The following is a 14,141-nucleotide window of genomic DNA, read 5'->3' on the forward strand; positions in this document are numbered from 1 at the left end:
GAACCACCGCTGAGGGGAACTTTGAGTGCACTGTCACTTTCTGATAATTGTTTATAGAGAATAGAAATTTGACGACGAAGACTATCATTCTCTCTTAATAGAGTTAAGCAATTTGAACATTTATCAGTAGGACGAGAGCCGTTACTGGGGAATTTAACAGAATTCCCTCGATATCTCAGATTGTAATCTCTTGAGCCAACTGGTATTCCAGACATAGTTTATCACAAAAAGATGCTACTGTTCGAAATTTAGTTAATGATTACAGTACCTTTGTAGCACTCCGGAGGATAAGGATAAGTGATGTCTGATAATCTTTAGGTGATAGATGGGAGTAAACTGCTTTAAAAATCGATGTCAGATCGGGTTTACAGATAGGGTCACAGGTGACAGTATAGAACCAAATTCATTCGTTGGGTCTCTTTTGAGTAGTTGACCATGGAGACTTGATAAGGATGTTGTTGTTTAGTCGTTGTTGTTGTTGATCAAAATGTTTGCCGAAGTCTGATAAAATCAATTTTCTTTACATTGCATGATGTGGACTGATCTTGTAAGGTAATTTAAGGCACCTAACCTAACAAGCTCGACACTGTTGAAATTTGTGTGCCACGTCTACTTTACTTTGCCAGTTCATGAACTGGGTGTGCACCAGGCTTTTTGGATACAGCGTGATTTTATATAAACTCTTTCTCTAGCCAGTTGAGTTGATATCAGTTGATCATATTTCTATGTGCTTAGATTTATGTGTAATGCTCTTCATTTATAAACGAAATTAACATCAGGTAGGTAGTCATTAATTATGTTAAAACAGGGCCAGCTCACCACAGAAATGAGGTATGTTATGCACCAAGTATTAATCAGCATTCCTAGTTTGGTCATTTTTGTTGTAATTTATTTCAGTTAATTGTTAAATCTTAACAGTTAATAGTAAATCTTTCATTTTGTACTTTTTGATGGCTTCTAAATTTATTTATTGCAAATTGTAATGCAATGTCACTGATGTTTTCATTTCAGCCCAACAAAGCGGATAAAAAGCTGTCAGACACCAAATGCAGGTTATCTTAACAACTTATTAATCTTTTAGATAAGATTAAGTATTCAATTATGTTTTCATAGTGTATCCATGTGACAATGTCAATAGCTCACACTTTTAAAGTACAGGATATCAAGTCAACTCTCAAACTTTACCCAAATTATTTACGATATTTTTTGTGTATTTAACAGAAAAGCTTAAATCCCAATTTTTAATCCAGCTGGTGCCAACATTACTTTCTTTCAGTTCATGCTTTGTCAACACCAGCGAGCTTCTCCAAAGGGGGGATTTCCTCTGGCATTCCTCCTTTGAACTGGGATGAATCAATGTTGGTAACTTTCAAATAATGATTGATTCTGATTCAGGCAACATCTCACATATATTTGAGAAGCTGATTTGATTTGTTATGTTGATGCCAAGCTGCAGTGAACTTTAACCTGGATTTAAAATTTAAAGTTTTATAAATAATTCCGATTTAATTCAGGATAGGAGACAGCCTAATCAACAAGTCGGATGAAAACAAAGAACCCCAAAAAGTCAGTGCCAGCGTTAGGAAGTCCAGGAGAAAACCAGGTATACAACTAGAATATTGAAGAGAGAAATTTGATGTAGATGAGTGTCATTAAAAATCATTTTAATTGTTATAATTGTTTCTGATATGATTCTTTGTTGAAAATTAATCATTCACAGTTCCTATAAAATCAAAGTACTTGCAAAGTGCTGCAAAGAGGAAGACTCCTGCGGTGGGTAAGACTCCCAGCACTATTGGACAAACACCAGCTGCCAACAATTTATCAAATCGGCAAAAGATAGAAGAGGTTTGTCTTTATTTTCCATCGAAATCTGAGGCAAACACCAACTTCTAACAGTTTCTATTCTCATCTACCATTAAAACGTTGGTGCGATTAATTGTTTTCTTTTAAAAAAACTAAAGATGAATGAAAAATCAACATTATACCTCAATAAGCAGACGTAGACACTTAGAAGAAAACAGTTAATCACCCTCTTTTAATATCTCATTCATTTATTCCGTTTAATTTGCAGCACGATTTTGCAGCTATCATGATCACTATATTTCAATAATCAGAATACAGTTCCATGGCTATCTAATGATTATTGATCAATCAGTGTTGTTGAAAAGTAAATGATTTCAGAATCCCAGCACTCCACATCGTGTCACTCACACACTCTCTTCATTTGTTAGAAGACAGGTAACATCTCCTCACTGGAGGATCCTAGGCAGCATGTACTAAATGTCAATACAACGTTGTAAAACTGACACTGTCCACCAACTTCAATCGTAATGAAGTCAGGATGAAGCGTTAGTATTGACACTTAGTACCTTTGCTAAGGTCCCTTGTTTCACTAGTTGGTATATAAACTCACACTTTTAAAACAGTTTATGTGTAGAAGTTTCTTGACGTCGTTCCGGAAAATTCTACAGGGTGACCCGAGAGTCTCGAAACAAACGTTTCAATGTTAAAACTCAGTCACTGATGACCAGATTTGGATAACTCTTTGTGATATGACTAATTGCTTTCATCGCTCAATCGAGAAATGAACGTTAGGAGATAACACATGTGGTGAATTAATGGTTTTAGTAAATTCTGTATGGAATGACATCAATTAATTCACTAATTATCTATGAAAATGTCTCACAATTTTTCATCTTCAGCTGAATCGAGAAGACACGTTCACATTCGAAAAGAAGGAACCGACCCCAAAACCGACCTCTAAGACCACTCGACCCGTCACCCCAAAAACAGCCTCGAGACCCACTATTAAACAGTCTATCGGCGGTAGTGAGAGGAAGGCTCTGAGGATGGTTTCTAAGGAGATATCAGCTACTCCCAAGTTTGCAAGGAAAACTGTTCAGAGCTCTAACGAGTAAGAATTACTTCTAGCTCGTACTCTCTTGCACCTTTCGAAAACATTATAGACAGATTGCTGGCATTTTTCAGTTGATTATATTGCTCGTTTGCTGTTCACAATACTTTTCTAAGATCAGGATGGGGTCGACTGTAGGCTTAAATCTTTGCATGTATGCACAATTTTACACCTGCAATTTGAAGCATGTTTCTGTGAACTAATCGTGATATTCAAGTTTGTTTAGCTACTCAAGTGAGGAGAACAAATCAATTGGAAGTAGAGTTGAAACGGAAGTGCAACCCAATGCATCGACCGACAACAAGACAAAAGAAGTATCCGAGACGGATCTACATATTTTAGAGCACCAGAAACTTCAAATGCTCTATATCTTGGTACGTTACTAGTTTTCTTTTTAATTTCATCACTTTTTACTTGACTACCGCAACCGTGCATTGTTGATCTTTATCCTACATCGTTCTTTTCTCTGCTTCTCTCGCCTTTGTCACTTCTCACAAACACTGAAAAATCCGTAAGTTAATATTTTCACTGTTAGTTTCAACTTAAAACTCGAGCATTATACTTGATATGGAGTACTCAGAGCATTTCTTTGTAAATGACATTAACCTGGAAGCCCATATACCTTGAGTAGTTTTATATTCTGACCTCGCACAGAGTAAATTGGACACTACACAAGAAGCCCTCTCAAACGAAGCCAGCCGCCAAATGTACCAGATGTGGAAAGTTCAGGAGAACATGCGGTCTGAGTACCATACTCTGGAGGTAGAGTGTTTGGTGAAGGAGTATATCTGTGAGGTGAACGATATCTGTGAAAATCTTGTGAGTCATTCTTAAGATTGATGCTGAGATACTTTTTCATTCAAAATACGGTATCTTCTAAATTTTTCACTCAACTTACTAGAAAATACTTTATGTAACATTTTAAATTTTTGGAAGCATTCAATATTCAGTATTCACATATCTGAATGATGAAGTATGAACCCAAAAAGTTAGTAAAACCCTACATTAATGTTGAATACCGACATAACTGACTATTCCTCAGTTACCAGTTTGTTCAGAGTTGATGGAGTCACTGCCCAAGTTTGATAAACAGTTTGTCACCTTGTGCAGCATGTTAGATAGTACCCGACATCACATGACTACCGTCAACATTGCCAGGTTATTATTACGTTTTACTTTGTTTTACTTATGTGTAAAGTATTGTTGTGTAATGTGTAATGTGTAAAGTATTGTTGTGTAATGTGTTATGTATTGTTGTGTAATGTATTGTTGTGTAATGCGTAAAGTATTGTTGTGTAATGTGTAAAGTATTGTACCATAGTTAATATCTGTATTAATATCAAAACCGGTTGTAAACCTTACATTCTTCCCATTCTTAAATGTTTCTACATTTCTCCGCACATGTAAACTCTACACGAAATGTCAGTAAATACACTATCTATATACTCTTATATTTGATCCTTCGAACAGCTGTTGAGCAATGAAACGCAAACATAATCTTAGCAAAATGAATATATTTCTTTTATCTTCAGCATTTAATCAGTCACATAATCTGAGAATATCAATGGTTAGTTTGAAAATGTCAAAAATTCTCATCAAAAATGTAGTAAAGTCTCAAAAAATTAATTTAGCATCTCGTAAAAATGGAATAGTTTAAAATCGGAACAAAATTAATCGCATATACTATAATAATGTGGAGTCTGCAGTAGTTCATTAAATCAAAAAGACGCAATTCAAAAATTGATAGACTGCATATATAAACAAAAAATGGACGATTTAAAAATAAAATTCGGGACACCATGAAAAATTAACTTCCAGAAACGGAATTCACATTGTTCAGGCCAAACGGATAAAGTGTCTTCAATTTGTTAATATAAAACTGTTCTGACTTTCTAATATTATCTGGGGATGTAGAACACAAAATATCAAAATGGAAACTTTCATTGAAAACAGATCTCTCCCTCAAATTATGAACTGAAAAAAGATGTGCCCCTAAAACATTCTCGTCATCAAAATCTCTGTGGCTCTCAACATTCCCCTTACTACTCGCCTCTAAAATCTCATAATATTTACTGCGATGACCATTCACACGTTGGCTGAGGCTGGTGACTGTTTTTCCCACGTATACGTTATTAACAGTACAAAGTTTGCATGTCGCGCCGTACACAATGTTGCGTGTCTTACAGTTACCACCTTGAGTTCTGACTGAGTGTCCATTATTGGAGACCATGGAATTGCCACTAACAAGGTGACAAGTTTGGCAGGGTCTGCCTTTCTTCTTCTCACCAGGTTTGGTGCATGGGTCAGTTGTTCTTGACTCTGAACCTAAGGCAAGCTTCTTTCTCTTGAATAAAGTGTCCTTTAAGTTAGGGGCTCGCCTGGTCACCACTTGGAGTTTAGGGATCCTTTCAGGGTTCTCACTGCTCCATGTACGGCTATTTGAGATGATGTTACTGGCCTCTTTAGCCTTTTCCTTGGTTTCCTCATAGCCCGCACCGAATGTAACAATCCATGGTGTGAAAGAAGGGGGACCCTGATCCTTTGCCTTGTACTGTAAAGTTCTTGGTATCGATCTGACATCACTGATGACCTCTCTCACCATATCAGTAGGATATGAAGACCGTTCAAAAAACAACTGAAGCTCTGCCAATCTCTCATCCAGCAAGACGTCATCATTGATTATCCTTCTGTATCGAAGTGCCTGTGAGAAGACTATACTCCGGAAGGTATGTCGTGGATGGAAACTTGAGAATTCTAGATACCTGTTGGCGTCAGTAGGTTTCCTAAACAGATCTGTTGTGAGTCTCCCTCCAACAAACTTGTACTGAATGTCCAGGAACTGAGTGAACTCCGTGATTGGTTTCACTCCGTATGTAATATCTAAGCCATAGTTATCAACCATCTTACTGCGTAATGACCCTACCCATTCTTCAAAACCAATCATAGAACCTCTCCACATACCTTGGCCCGAAATATCATCCACAAACCGATCAAGGTTCTTGAGCTCCTCTGGTCTAACAACCGGGTCGTAAACCAGACTCTTTAGGACAAAGAACAAAGCAATGTTACCGCAATCCACTGAATTGATACCTCCAGTGGGTACACCGTTAACGACCTCATACCAGTTGTCTGCATTCTTCAAGACTGCCGAATCAAAACTAAGCTGTATCAGTCCCTTCAGCCAAGTCCTGAACTCCTCAGACCAATCTGGTCTACACGACTCCATAGCATCATCTAAGGCTGACATCACCAAGCTATGTTGCAGAGAATCGTATAGAGAAACAATATCAATACTGAAGCTGATCCAAGTATCGACTACTTGTCCGGAAGCTGCCAATTCCTCGAGTTTTATGAGAGCTGCAGTTGAATCTTTAACAAGATCTATACAGTAATCCCTGGCAAGAGGTCCCAACCACTTCCAAACAACAAACTTATCTGATCTTGCAGTTACTCCTCTAGAGAGATCAGTCACGAATCGACTGGGTGGAATCTTTTTCTCTCTAATTTCAGTCTCAGTCAGCTTGTGAATTTTCAGTAATGGGTAACCATACGGAATATCGGGCTTGACTAGATCTGAAGTGCTCTGTGAAAGAGTGTCCCGATCAGACTTCTGAATCAAACCAACCACACAATTAGACTGTTCACCACTTACATACTTCCGCTCCAAACCAGATGACCACAGCTCTAACAACCTCCCTCTCAAAGATCCAGTAGGATCAGTTTGCAAAGGTCTGTATCTCAAAGGGTCCTCAACTTTGGCAGAAGTGATATCCTTGATTATCTGAGGGGTGACAATGATTATCGCACCGCCCTTATCAGCCGATGTTATGGCTATTAAGCCATCCTTGACAGCCTTCTTCAACCACATATACCCTTCACTCTCATAGCGGTTCATATTAGATTCAAGTTTTCTGGGCTTGAAGTTGTCTACAAAATTGACAATGTTGTCTTTTGCAGACTTGATGGCTGGGTCTTCAAAAGAAGTACAAGGAGCTGTTACTGGTTTCTTCAGTAGCTCCATAGGAACTTCGTTATCCCGTGCTGAGTTCTTAAAAACAGCTTTCCATGCTTGTTTGTTGGCAGCATTGTACCCATCTACTTTGAACTGCATCTCATCAAAATCCGGGCAGGGTATCCATCCAGGACCATACGAAAGGACCGCAATGCTATAATCCGGAATATCAATGTCTGTCAGGTTAACAACAAGATTTCTCTCAAGAGCTTCCTTGGCTTTCTTCCTCATTGCCTGCTCTTTCTTCCTGTTCTTCCTGGCTTTTGCTTTGAGCTTTCTCTTGAGCTTCTTAGCTGTGACCTTCCTTGTAAACTGATTCACTGAAACTGCTACTACCTTCTTCTTAGGCTTCCATTCTGAAAATTTAGTGCCATCACACTCCTCTAAAAATTTCATCTTCTTTAAAAGCTTCTTCTGTTGGATGTGAAGCAACTTGCTATCTTTGATAAGTTCAGGAGAGTCAGGATAATCTCTCTGAATATCAGCAATCTGTTTCTTCAAGATGTTAATCTGCCTTGACTTGTTCTCGATAGCACGGAGGGTTGCTTTTGTTTCCACCTCCTGGAGGAGCGCACGAGCCTGTTCCTCAGGGAGAGCTTTCAAGCCACTGGCCCTTAAGGATTGGACAGGGCGCTTGGTCAACAGGCATTTCCGCAGAAGACTTCTATATACTGTGTATATACATATATCGCTATTTTGTAGAGATGGTTGGTGTTTGATTTATAATGTACTAGACATTACTGGTGTTGTGCGAGTTGTGTTGACAGGGGCGGGGCACGGAACGTTCTAGAAAATTGCAAGATCACGGATAAATGATAGTGTTATTGACCGGTTATCATAGTTCATGAAGTGTACCTTGTACCAATAATTGACGGGTGGGTCTGGAGTGCATGACTTTAAATCAGCAGTGAACACTGAACATGTCTGTAAAGATGGAATAATAACTTATTTAATTGTTCAGGTTAAACGACCAGCAAGTTCAGGAACTTCAATCTTCGTTAAAGCAAGTTCTAGAACTACTGAAGTCTATTTGCTGCGAAGTTTCAGACGAGAAAGGTAAAGGTCTCACTAGTATAATACAGCTGGATGTCGTTATATTATGGTGACACTGCCCTAATTCCCATCTTTTCACTGCACTTTACCTCCTGGATTGATTAATTTACACAATGAATTCTATTTTTAGACTTTAAGAATCCTGTCAAATTCGTTACAGTGCAATTTCTATTACAGAGAACATTCTGGAAAACGCACAAGAGCTCGCCCTTCTGAAGACTTGTTTCGAGGAGTCGTGCCAACAATACGAGAAGGCCTCTCGACTTGCTCGCCAGATTAAAGTTACTACCGATGAGAACTTGTTCTTAACTTCTACCTTCAGTAAGCTTGACCTCAAGGCTGATTTAGGGGAGGATCCCTGAACAGTGAAATCAGTATACACTATATACACTAGTGTACACTATACGGCAGATATAATATGACAAGTTGGGGGGGGGGGGGGGGCAAAGTTTATATTTTGTAATGATAGAATCTGTACAATCAGTAGTGACTAGTGAATGATGAGGTATGCAGACTTTGAACAATGAACATGTTTAGGACGTCGTTGTTCTTATGTTATTTCTGACTACGAATGTCTGTCCTGTTTATAGAATTTACTGCGAAATGTTTTCTATTACAGTTGTTGACTTGGGGTCAAGGGTTATTTTTTGGTTTGATATTTTGTAAAACCATTGGTTTTTTTGTTGATTGTATTTATGACTTAACATAATATTTATGCGTTCATTGTTGTAAATGTTAGAAATAGAACGTTTTAAAATTTTAACCTGTAAATATTTATCTTAATCAAAATTATTATGTATCATTACTCATTAGTACAGTATACATACTTCTGTTGACAATAGCGTACTTATTGATCTATCCAATCTTCTGCAGAATTTCTTCTGAAAATATGCCCCAACAAAAGAGCATGTATAATACTACAAGTTAATATTAAGTTACAAATGACTATAATCACACATACCGTAGAACATATTATATTGCAACCATAATCACAATCTCATAATTTATTTTGCAGACATGATTGAAACAGAAGATATCCGTTTATCCCAAGAGCGTCTCGCCGCGCTAAAAGAGCTCATCACACCCATCAAAGATCTGGCTAAGAACTGGAATGTCGACATAAACTTAGAGCTGGAAAAGTACATGTCAACATTTGAGCTAGATGTCAATCATGCAGATAACTTTGCAGAGGCAGCTCTTGTCATTCAGGGTAGTGCTGGGGTATGGAGCAAGAAGGTGGAATTTCTATACTCACTGGCTGTAGACTCCTTAGGAATGTTGGAAGAAAAGGAGAAGAAAGTAAGAGGAAAGGGAGGAGGTGATGATGACAATGATGACAGTGATGAAGAAGAAATGATGACACTGATGCCTGTCGTCATCAAAAGAGCTGCCCACGTTCAGGTTGATCTCTGCTCTCTGGCTCGATCTGAACATTTCAAACGTCGGGTACCTCTCTTTCTGTCTGCAATATCAGTTAAAAATGACAAGCCCGAAAACTTGCTCTACAACAAAAAGGGAGAACTTTTAGCCAGCAGAGACGATTTTGCCATAAACAACTGTATCATCAACAAGTCGGGGTTTGCTTCCCTTGACATCCAGACATGCTTACTCTTAAACCAGTCAAACAAGAAAACTGACATATTAACTCCTTTTTTCAAACGTCATGTTTCACAGTTTGATGGCTTTGTTAATCAGAGAAATTCTAATCCTCAGTCAATAAACCCTGCCGCAGCAGTTGATGAAGTTATGGATACCCAGCCAGGAGATGGTAACCCTGTTGATGAGGGTCCACAAAATCTTTTAGAGGATGATGATGAGCTAGATCCTGGAGGAGCTCTTGATCTCTGTGATGATGAGACAGATCACGAGGTGTCTGGTTTTCCCGAGATTAATGCTGTTAATCACAGTAACCTTAAGCTTAATGAACCTAAAACTCCACAACCGTCACATTCCATGCAGCTAAGAAATAGTATTAGCCAGGTTACTGCACCACAAGAAAAGACAGTAGAAAGTAAGATTACAAAAACATTGGATCCCTACTCGGAGTTGCCTGTCAAACCCTTTAAAAAAGCGATCATTGAAAAGCCGAAAGTTTCTCGAAAGCGTAAGAAAGAAAACGCTCCAAAGACATCTCTTATGGCATTACTTCAATCATCTCACAAAGCTATGAGTAAAAATGCTCGATTTCCTAACTTATTACGCAAACCTGAATTTTCTGAAAACACTGAACTTTTTAAGAATTTGAAATCAAAAGAAGTAAAATCAAATAGACTGATTCGTAAGAAACTAGCTGCAGCATCTCAAAACCAGCCGTTGCCTGGTGACCTACTGAAACCTCCACTACCGGCAGAATCCCCTGATCTTGACTCTGATGATCCTGGCCCTGAGCCAGATGATGACTTCTGTGGAACTATCTCAGAGAATCCCAATATGGAAGAAGACCCTCTGATCGATCTTGAGACATCACATTTAGAAACACTTGAGGCAAGCCAACAAGAAGCCCTGAAACCACAGATTGTACAGCCATCTTACGAGGACATGGTGAAGGAACATGTAATGAAGTACACATCCGAAGCCAGGAACCATTTCCACGTGTCTGAGTTACGAGGAAGGGTGTTAGAGTGGGAGAATAAGATTACCCCCATTCTCGATGAAGAAGCAAAAAATAGTGAATTTAATGTCTGTGATTACAGCAACAAACTTCTTGACAAACTAGCCTTATGCCCAAAAGAAACTACTCAGTTCAAGAATTTGGTCTCGGGGGAAAGAAAAGGAGAAGTGAGCAGACTCTTCTTAACTTCCCTCATGCTTTCAAACAGTGGCAATATCCAGCTAAAAGGAGATGACGATAAAGCAGAGTGTAAACTACTTTCCAGAAAATTGTTCAGTGATGTTTTGGAGGGTTATGTTGCATCTGCTAGCGAAGAAATTCCAACAACCTCGTCAAAGAGAAAACGAAAGAATGCTCCTTCCTGAATTTTTTTTTCAATCACTAGATTAAATTTTTTTTTTTGAATATGTTTTGTTAATTTATTCGGCTAGTATGATTTTTAGTACTGACATTGATTATTGACATGCAGTTAAATTTTGTTGTTATGTAATTATAATTACAATGTATTATTATATTGTTTTCAATTTCATTTTACGCCTAGAATTTACGGAAACCAGATCTTTCATAAAACCCACTTATATGAGGAATGAAATATAATCAATATGCATTATATTTTTAATTGTTATCTTGTCTTATTGTATATTATGATATTGAATTTTACAGCTTTTTAAAATTGTGAAATATTACAAATTATGCCAATTTTTATTTCGAAATGTGTCCCACTCGACTTAATAGCAAATATCATTTCGATATAGGAATTCTCATTAAAGAGCGGCAATTTAAACGCAAGGACTAACTAACTTTAGTCAGATGATATGACGACTAATTCCATGCATTAGTTGTACAACTTAAAGTTCGTTTTTCCTTGCGTTAAATTTGATATCACTCTTATCTCTGTACACACTGTACGATTCTGATATAATAATAACATTATATTGAAACTGTTATTAATCTCTTCAACCCCTAATAATGTTTATTTTCAGTTTAGGCTGCCGTTGATGTAATGATAGTGGTTTAGTGACAAGAAATGTAGTCGTCAGCAACATGAGTATGGCAACGTTAGAGATCTCGCAGGACACGAGGCATGGTGCACCAGATGTTATGTTTGGTGATTTTAGTGAAAGCGAGGTGGCATCTATAATTTACAACTCAAAGTTGTTCAACAAACAAGACTCACTTTCGTTTGGTACTTTTAGTGAGGAAGAGATCAATGAGATTTTAGATGCATCTCACGCAGAAAAGAAGTTTGTTGAATTCGATTTTGAAGAGGTAGTTGCTCCTCAAATAACCCCAGAAACGTCTCCAGTAAAAACTGATGAAGTCATCGAGGAGACACCTGAAGAAATCATAAATGGTAACGAGGAAACACCAGTTATCACCTGTCCTCCATCTCCCCCTAAAGATCACCCGATCGTGCTGGACTTTAGTTCATCCCAGCAACTAGCTCCGCAAGTTCCAAACCTGTCCACACCAGAACGCACAGATATTGACGAAGTACTGAAAATCCTAATAGAAGAAACTGTGAAGTCCAGTTCTTTTTCTGCTCCACCCGCCCCAACTCACCAGGCAACCCTGCAATCATCATTCCCATACAGCACTCAGCCGAATACCTGGTCCACTGGTCCTACCGCGCAAGGCTGGCCCAATCCTACCAAGAGTTCCTTCACAACAGATTTTTACTCAGCTCCTCAGAGCACTGAACAGATCTGGTCTAAGCCTCCTGAACCTACATCAGTTTGGTCAAACGGGACTGGCAACCAATGGTCCTCCTTGTTTAAGAACTCTGATCTCAAAGAGGAGGAACCTTCTAAAAACGTTCTTCCCCAGATCCTCTCAGAAAACGTCCCCACCTCAATCAAGGACCACGAGCTCATGATGCTGGGCTCGCAGCTGCAACTCATGACTATTTCCCATCACATGCCTGTTAACATAGTTCCCAGAGGTCTGATAAACAAGTCAACCAACTGTTTTGCTCATGCGCCTCTGCAGGCCCTCCTCGTTTCACCTCTCTACCATGTTATTCAACAGATAGACTCCTCGTACGCCCTCTCGCCCGTCCTCAGTGCTGTAAAGCAGTTCTTCAAAAGTTTTAATCCTGCTCTGGGTGTTGTGGACAAGATGGATCCACCATTTGAGCCCACGTGTATCTACGAGATGCTGAGGAACAAGATGCCTAATTTCAATGAAAATGGTAGACAAGAGGATGCAGAAGAATTCCTGGGAATCATCCTTTCAAACTTACACGATGAAATGGTTTCTGCCATTAGATCAGCTAAAAAAACAGTTTCCTTGGCTGATACAGTTCTCGGTTCCGGTGACGATGGTGAGTGGCAGCAGATTGGGAGAAAAAACAAGATTCAAGTTACACGAAACACATCAAACAACGAGCCCAGCCCTGTCAGCGAGCTGTTTGGAGGTCTAACCAGATCTGTTGTTTCAAAAGCGGGAGCTAAAGAATCGGCCACTCTTCAGCCCTTCCTATCTGTCCAGCTGGACCTGCAGCACCAAAACATCACCTCTGTCAGAGATGCTCTGTGCCACTTCACTCACAAGGAGCAGATATATCTTAACGACGTGAAGTGTTACCGCAGGGAAACACTAGAGTCCTTACCGCCCGTTCTTATCCTCCACTTAAAGAGGTTTATTTTCGATGACGCAGCGAAATCATGCCAGAAACTTCTCAAGGAGATAGACTTTAACATAGACATGACGATATCAGATGACATGATGTCAGCAATAGGCACAACATTAACTGCCGAGAGACGCTACCATTTGTTTGGGGTCGTCTACCACCATGGTTCTCACGCTACAGGGGGACATTATTCTGCCATGGTTTATCATCCTTATATTCAATGTTGGGTTAATGCTGACGATGATAAAGTTGTCCATCAAGATGACAATGCAGTCTTGAAGCACATTCCCGGACGGTCCGCTTACCTTCTTTTCTACAAACGTGTTGCTTAGTTTACCATGATCAGGCCATTTAGTACTCCCTGGTTGTTATCTCCTTTTATTAGAGAACATGATTTTGGTTGAGTGGAAATAATCTGGCTAACCAGGAGGAAGTTATGATAATTTCTTTTAAATTTAATACTATCTTTCCACGGTAGAATGACGACGATTTGTAAAATAATTGCTGCTTGAATTTGAATGCTCTGAAAACTGCTAACTTTGCATCTAATTTACTGTCTCAGCATTTTTATCATGAACTGAAAGTTTTTTAATTTATTGCGAGTGCTAGTGTTTCCCTAGTTCAGAAATGCTTAGTATATGATTAATGATTCCATTATTGTATTTGCTAGTATTTGACTGTCGCGCTAACTTTAAAAAAGTTTAAAGTTAACGATTGTGCCTTCGGAAAACTAAGCAATTTTCAATAAAATCCGTTCACAGTCACATGGATATTAACCAAGCTACTGCTTTAAAAGCTATAACAAAAGTATTTAAAGCTTTCAAAGATTCACATTATATTTAAAATATATATGATAATGTCCAAAGTAAATTTTCATCTTTTATAAAATGTGTGTCGTATTACTTTGGGACTTACA

General features: G+C 38.6%; 3 protein-coding genes across 6 annotated transcripts; all 3 read left to right on the forward strand.

The window, feature by feature from the left end:
* The first annotated feature begins 758 nt into the window (after positions 1-758).
* On the forward strand, positions 759-8,821 carry LOC134816288 (uncharacterized). 4 transcript variants are annotated; one of them, XM_063825058.1, is made up of 12 exons: positions 768-831; positions 1,012-1,052; positions 1,277-1,358; positions 1,515-1,603; positions 1,721-1,848; positions 2,185-2,241; positions 2,706-2,917; positions 3,135-3,291; positions 3,572-3,736; positions 3,960-4,075; positions 7,891-7,985; positions 8,160-8,821. In XM_063825058.1, the coding sequence occupies exons 1-12, from the start codon at positions 797-799 to the stop codon at positions 8,342-8,344; spliced, it is 1,362 nt and encodes a 453-aa protein (XP_063681128.1). In that variant the 5' UTR covers positions 768-796; the 3' UTR covers positions 8,345-8,821. The 4 variants fall into 4 exon arrangements, with proteins under 4 accessions (XP_063681131.1, XP_063681128.1, XP_063681129.1 ...); XM_063825059.1 differs by having other exon boundaries at positions 3,144-3,291; XM_063825061.1 differs by lacking the exon at positions 2,185-2,241 and having other exon boundaries at positions 759-831; positions 3,144-3,291.
* Positions 8,822-8,980: 159 nt separating this feature from the next.
* Positions 8,981-11,325, forward strand: LOC134816287 (condensin-2 complex subunit H2-like). Its single transcript, XM_063825057.1, has one exon. It carries the CDS (start codon positions 9,000-9,002, stop codon positions 10,956-10,958), a length of 1,959 nt encoding a protein of 652 aa, XP_063681127.1. The 5' UTR covers positions 8,981-8,999; the 3' UTR covers positions 10,959-11,325.
* Positions 11,326-11,572: 247 nt separating this feature from the next.
* Positions 11,573-14,113, forward strand: LOC134816261 (ubiquitin carboxyl-terminal hydrolase 10-B-like). The gene has a single exon (XM_063825021.1). The coding sequence runs from the start codon at positions 11,638-11,640 to the stop codon at positions 13,555-13,557; it is 1,920 nt and encodes a 639-aa protein (XP_063681091.1). The 5' UTR covers positions 11,573-11,637; the 3' UTR covers positions 13,558-14,113.
* Positions 14,114-14,141: the final 28 nt, after the last annotated feature.

This window comes from Bolinopsis microptera, chromosome 6 (assembly GCF_026151205.1).
Source record: "Bolinopsis microptera isolate Bmic1 chromosome 6, MBARI_Bmic_1.0, whole genome shotgun sequence".
Classification (NCBI taxonomy): domain Eukaryota; kingdom Metazoa; phylum Ctenophora; class Tentaculata; order Lobata; family Bolinopsidae; genus Bolinopsis; species Bolinopsis microptera.

What these genes read in the sequence shown, in the direction of transcription:
- LOC134816288 (XM_063825058.1), top strand. Translation starts at nt 797, where the DNA reads ATGTTAAAACAGGGCCAGCTCACCACAGAAATGAG. An exon ending in GAAGTCCAGGAGAAAACCAG is followed by an intron (nt 1,604 to 1,720) that starts GTATACAACTAG and finishes AATCATTCACAG; the next exon opens with TTCCTATAAAATCAAAGTAC. An exon ending in ACGATATCTGTGAAAATCTT is followed by an intron (nt 3,737 to 3,959) that starts GTGAGTCATTCT and finishes ACTATTCCTCAG; the next exon opens with TTACCAGTTTGTTCAGAGTT.
- LOC134816287 (XM_063825057.1), top strand. Translation starts at nt 9,000, where the DNA reads ATGATTGAAACAGAAGATATCCGTTTATCCCAAGAGCGTCTCGCCGCG.
- LOC134816261 (XM_063825021.1), top strand. Translation starts at nt 11,638, where the DNA reads ATGAGTATGGCAACGTTAGAGATCTCGCAGGACACGAGGCATGGTGCA.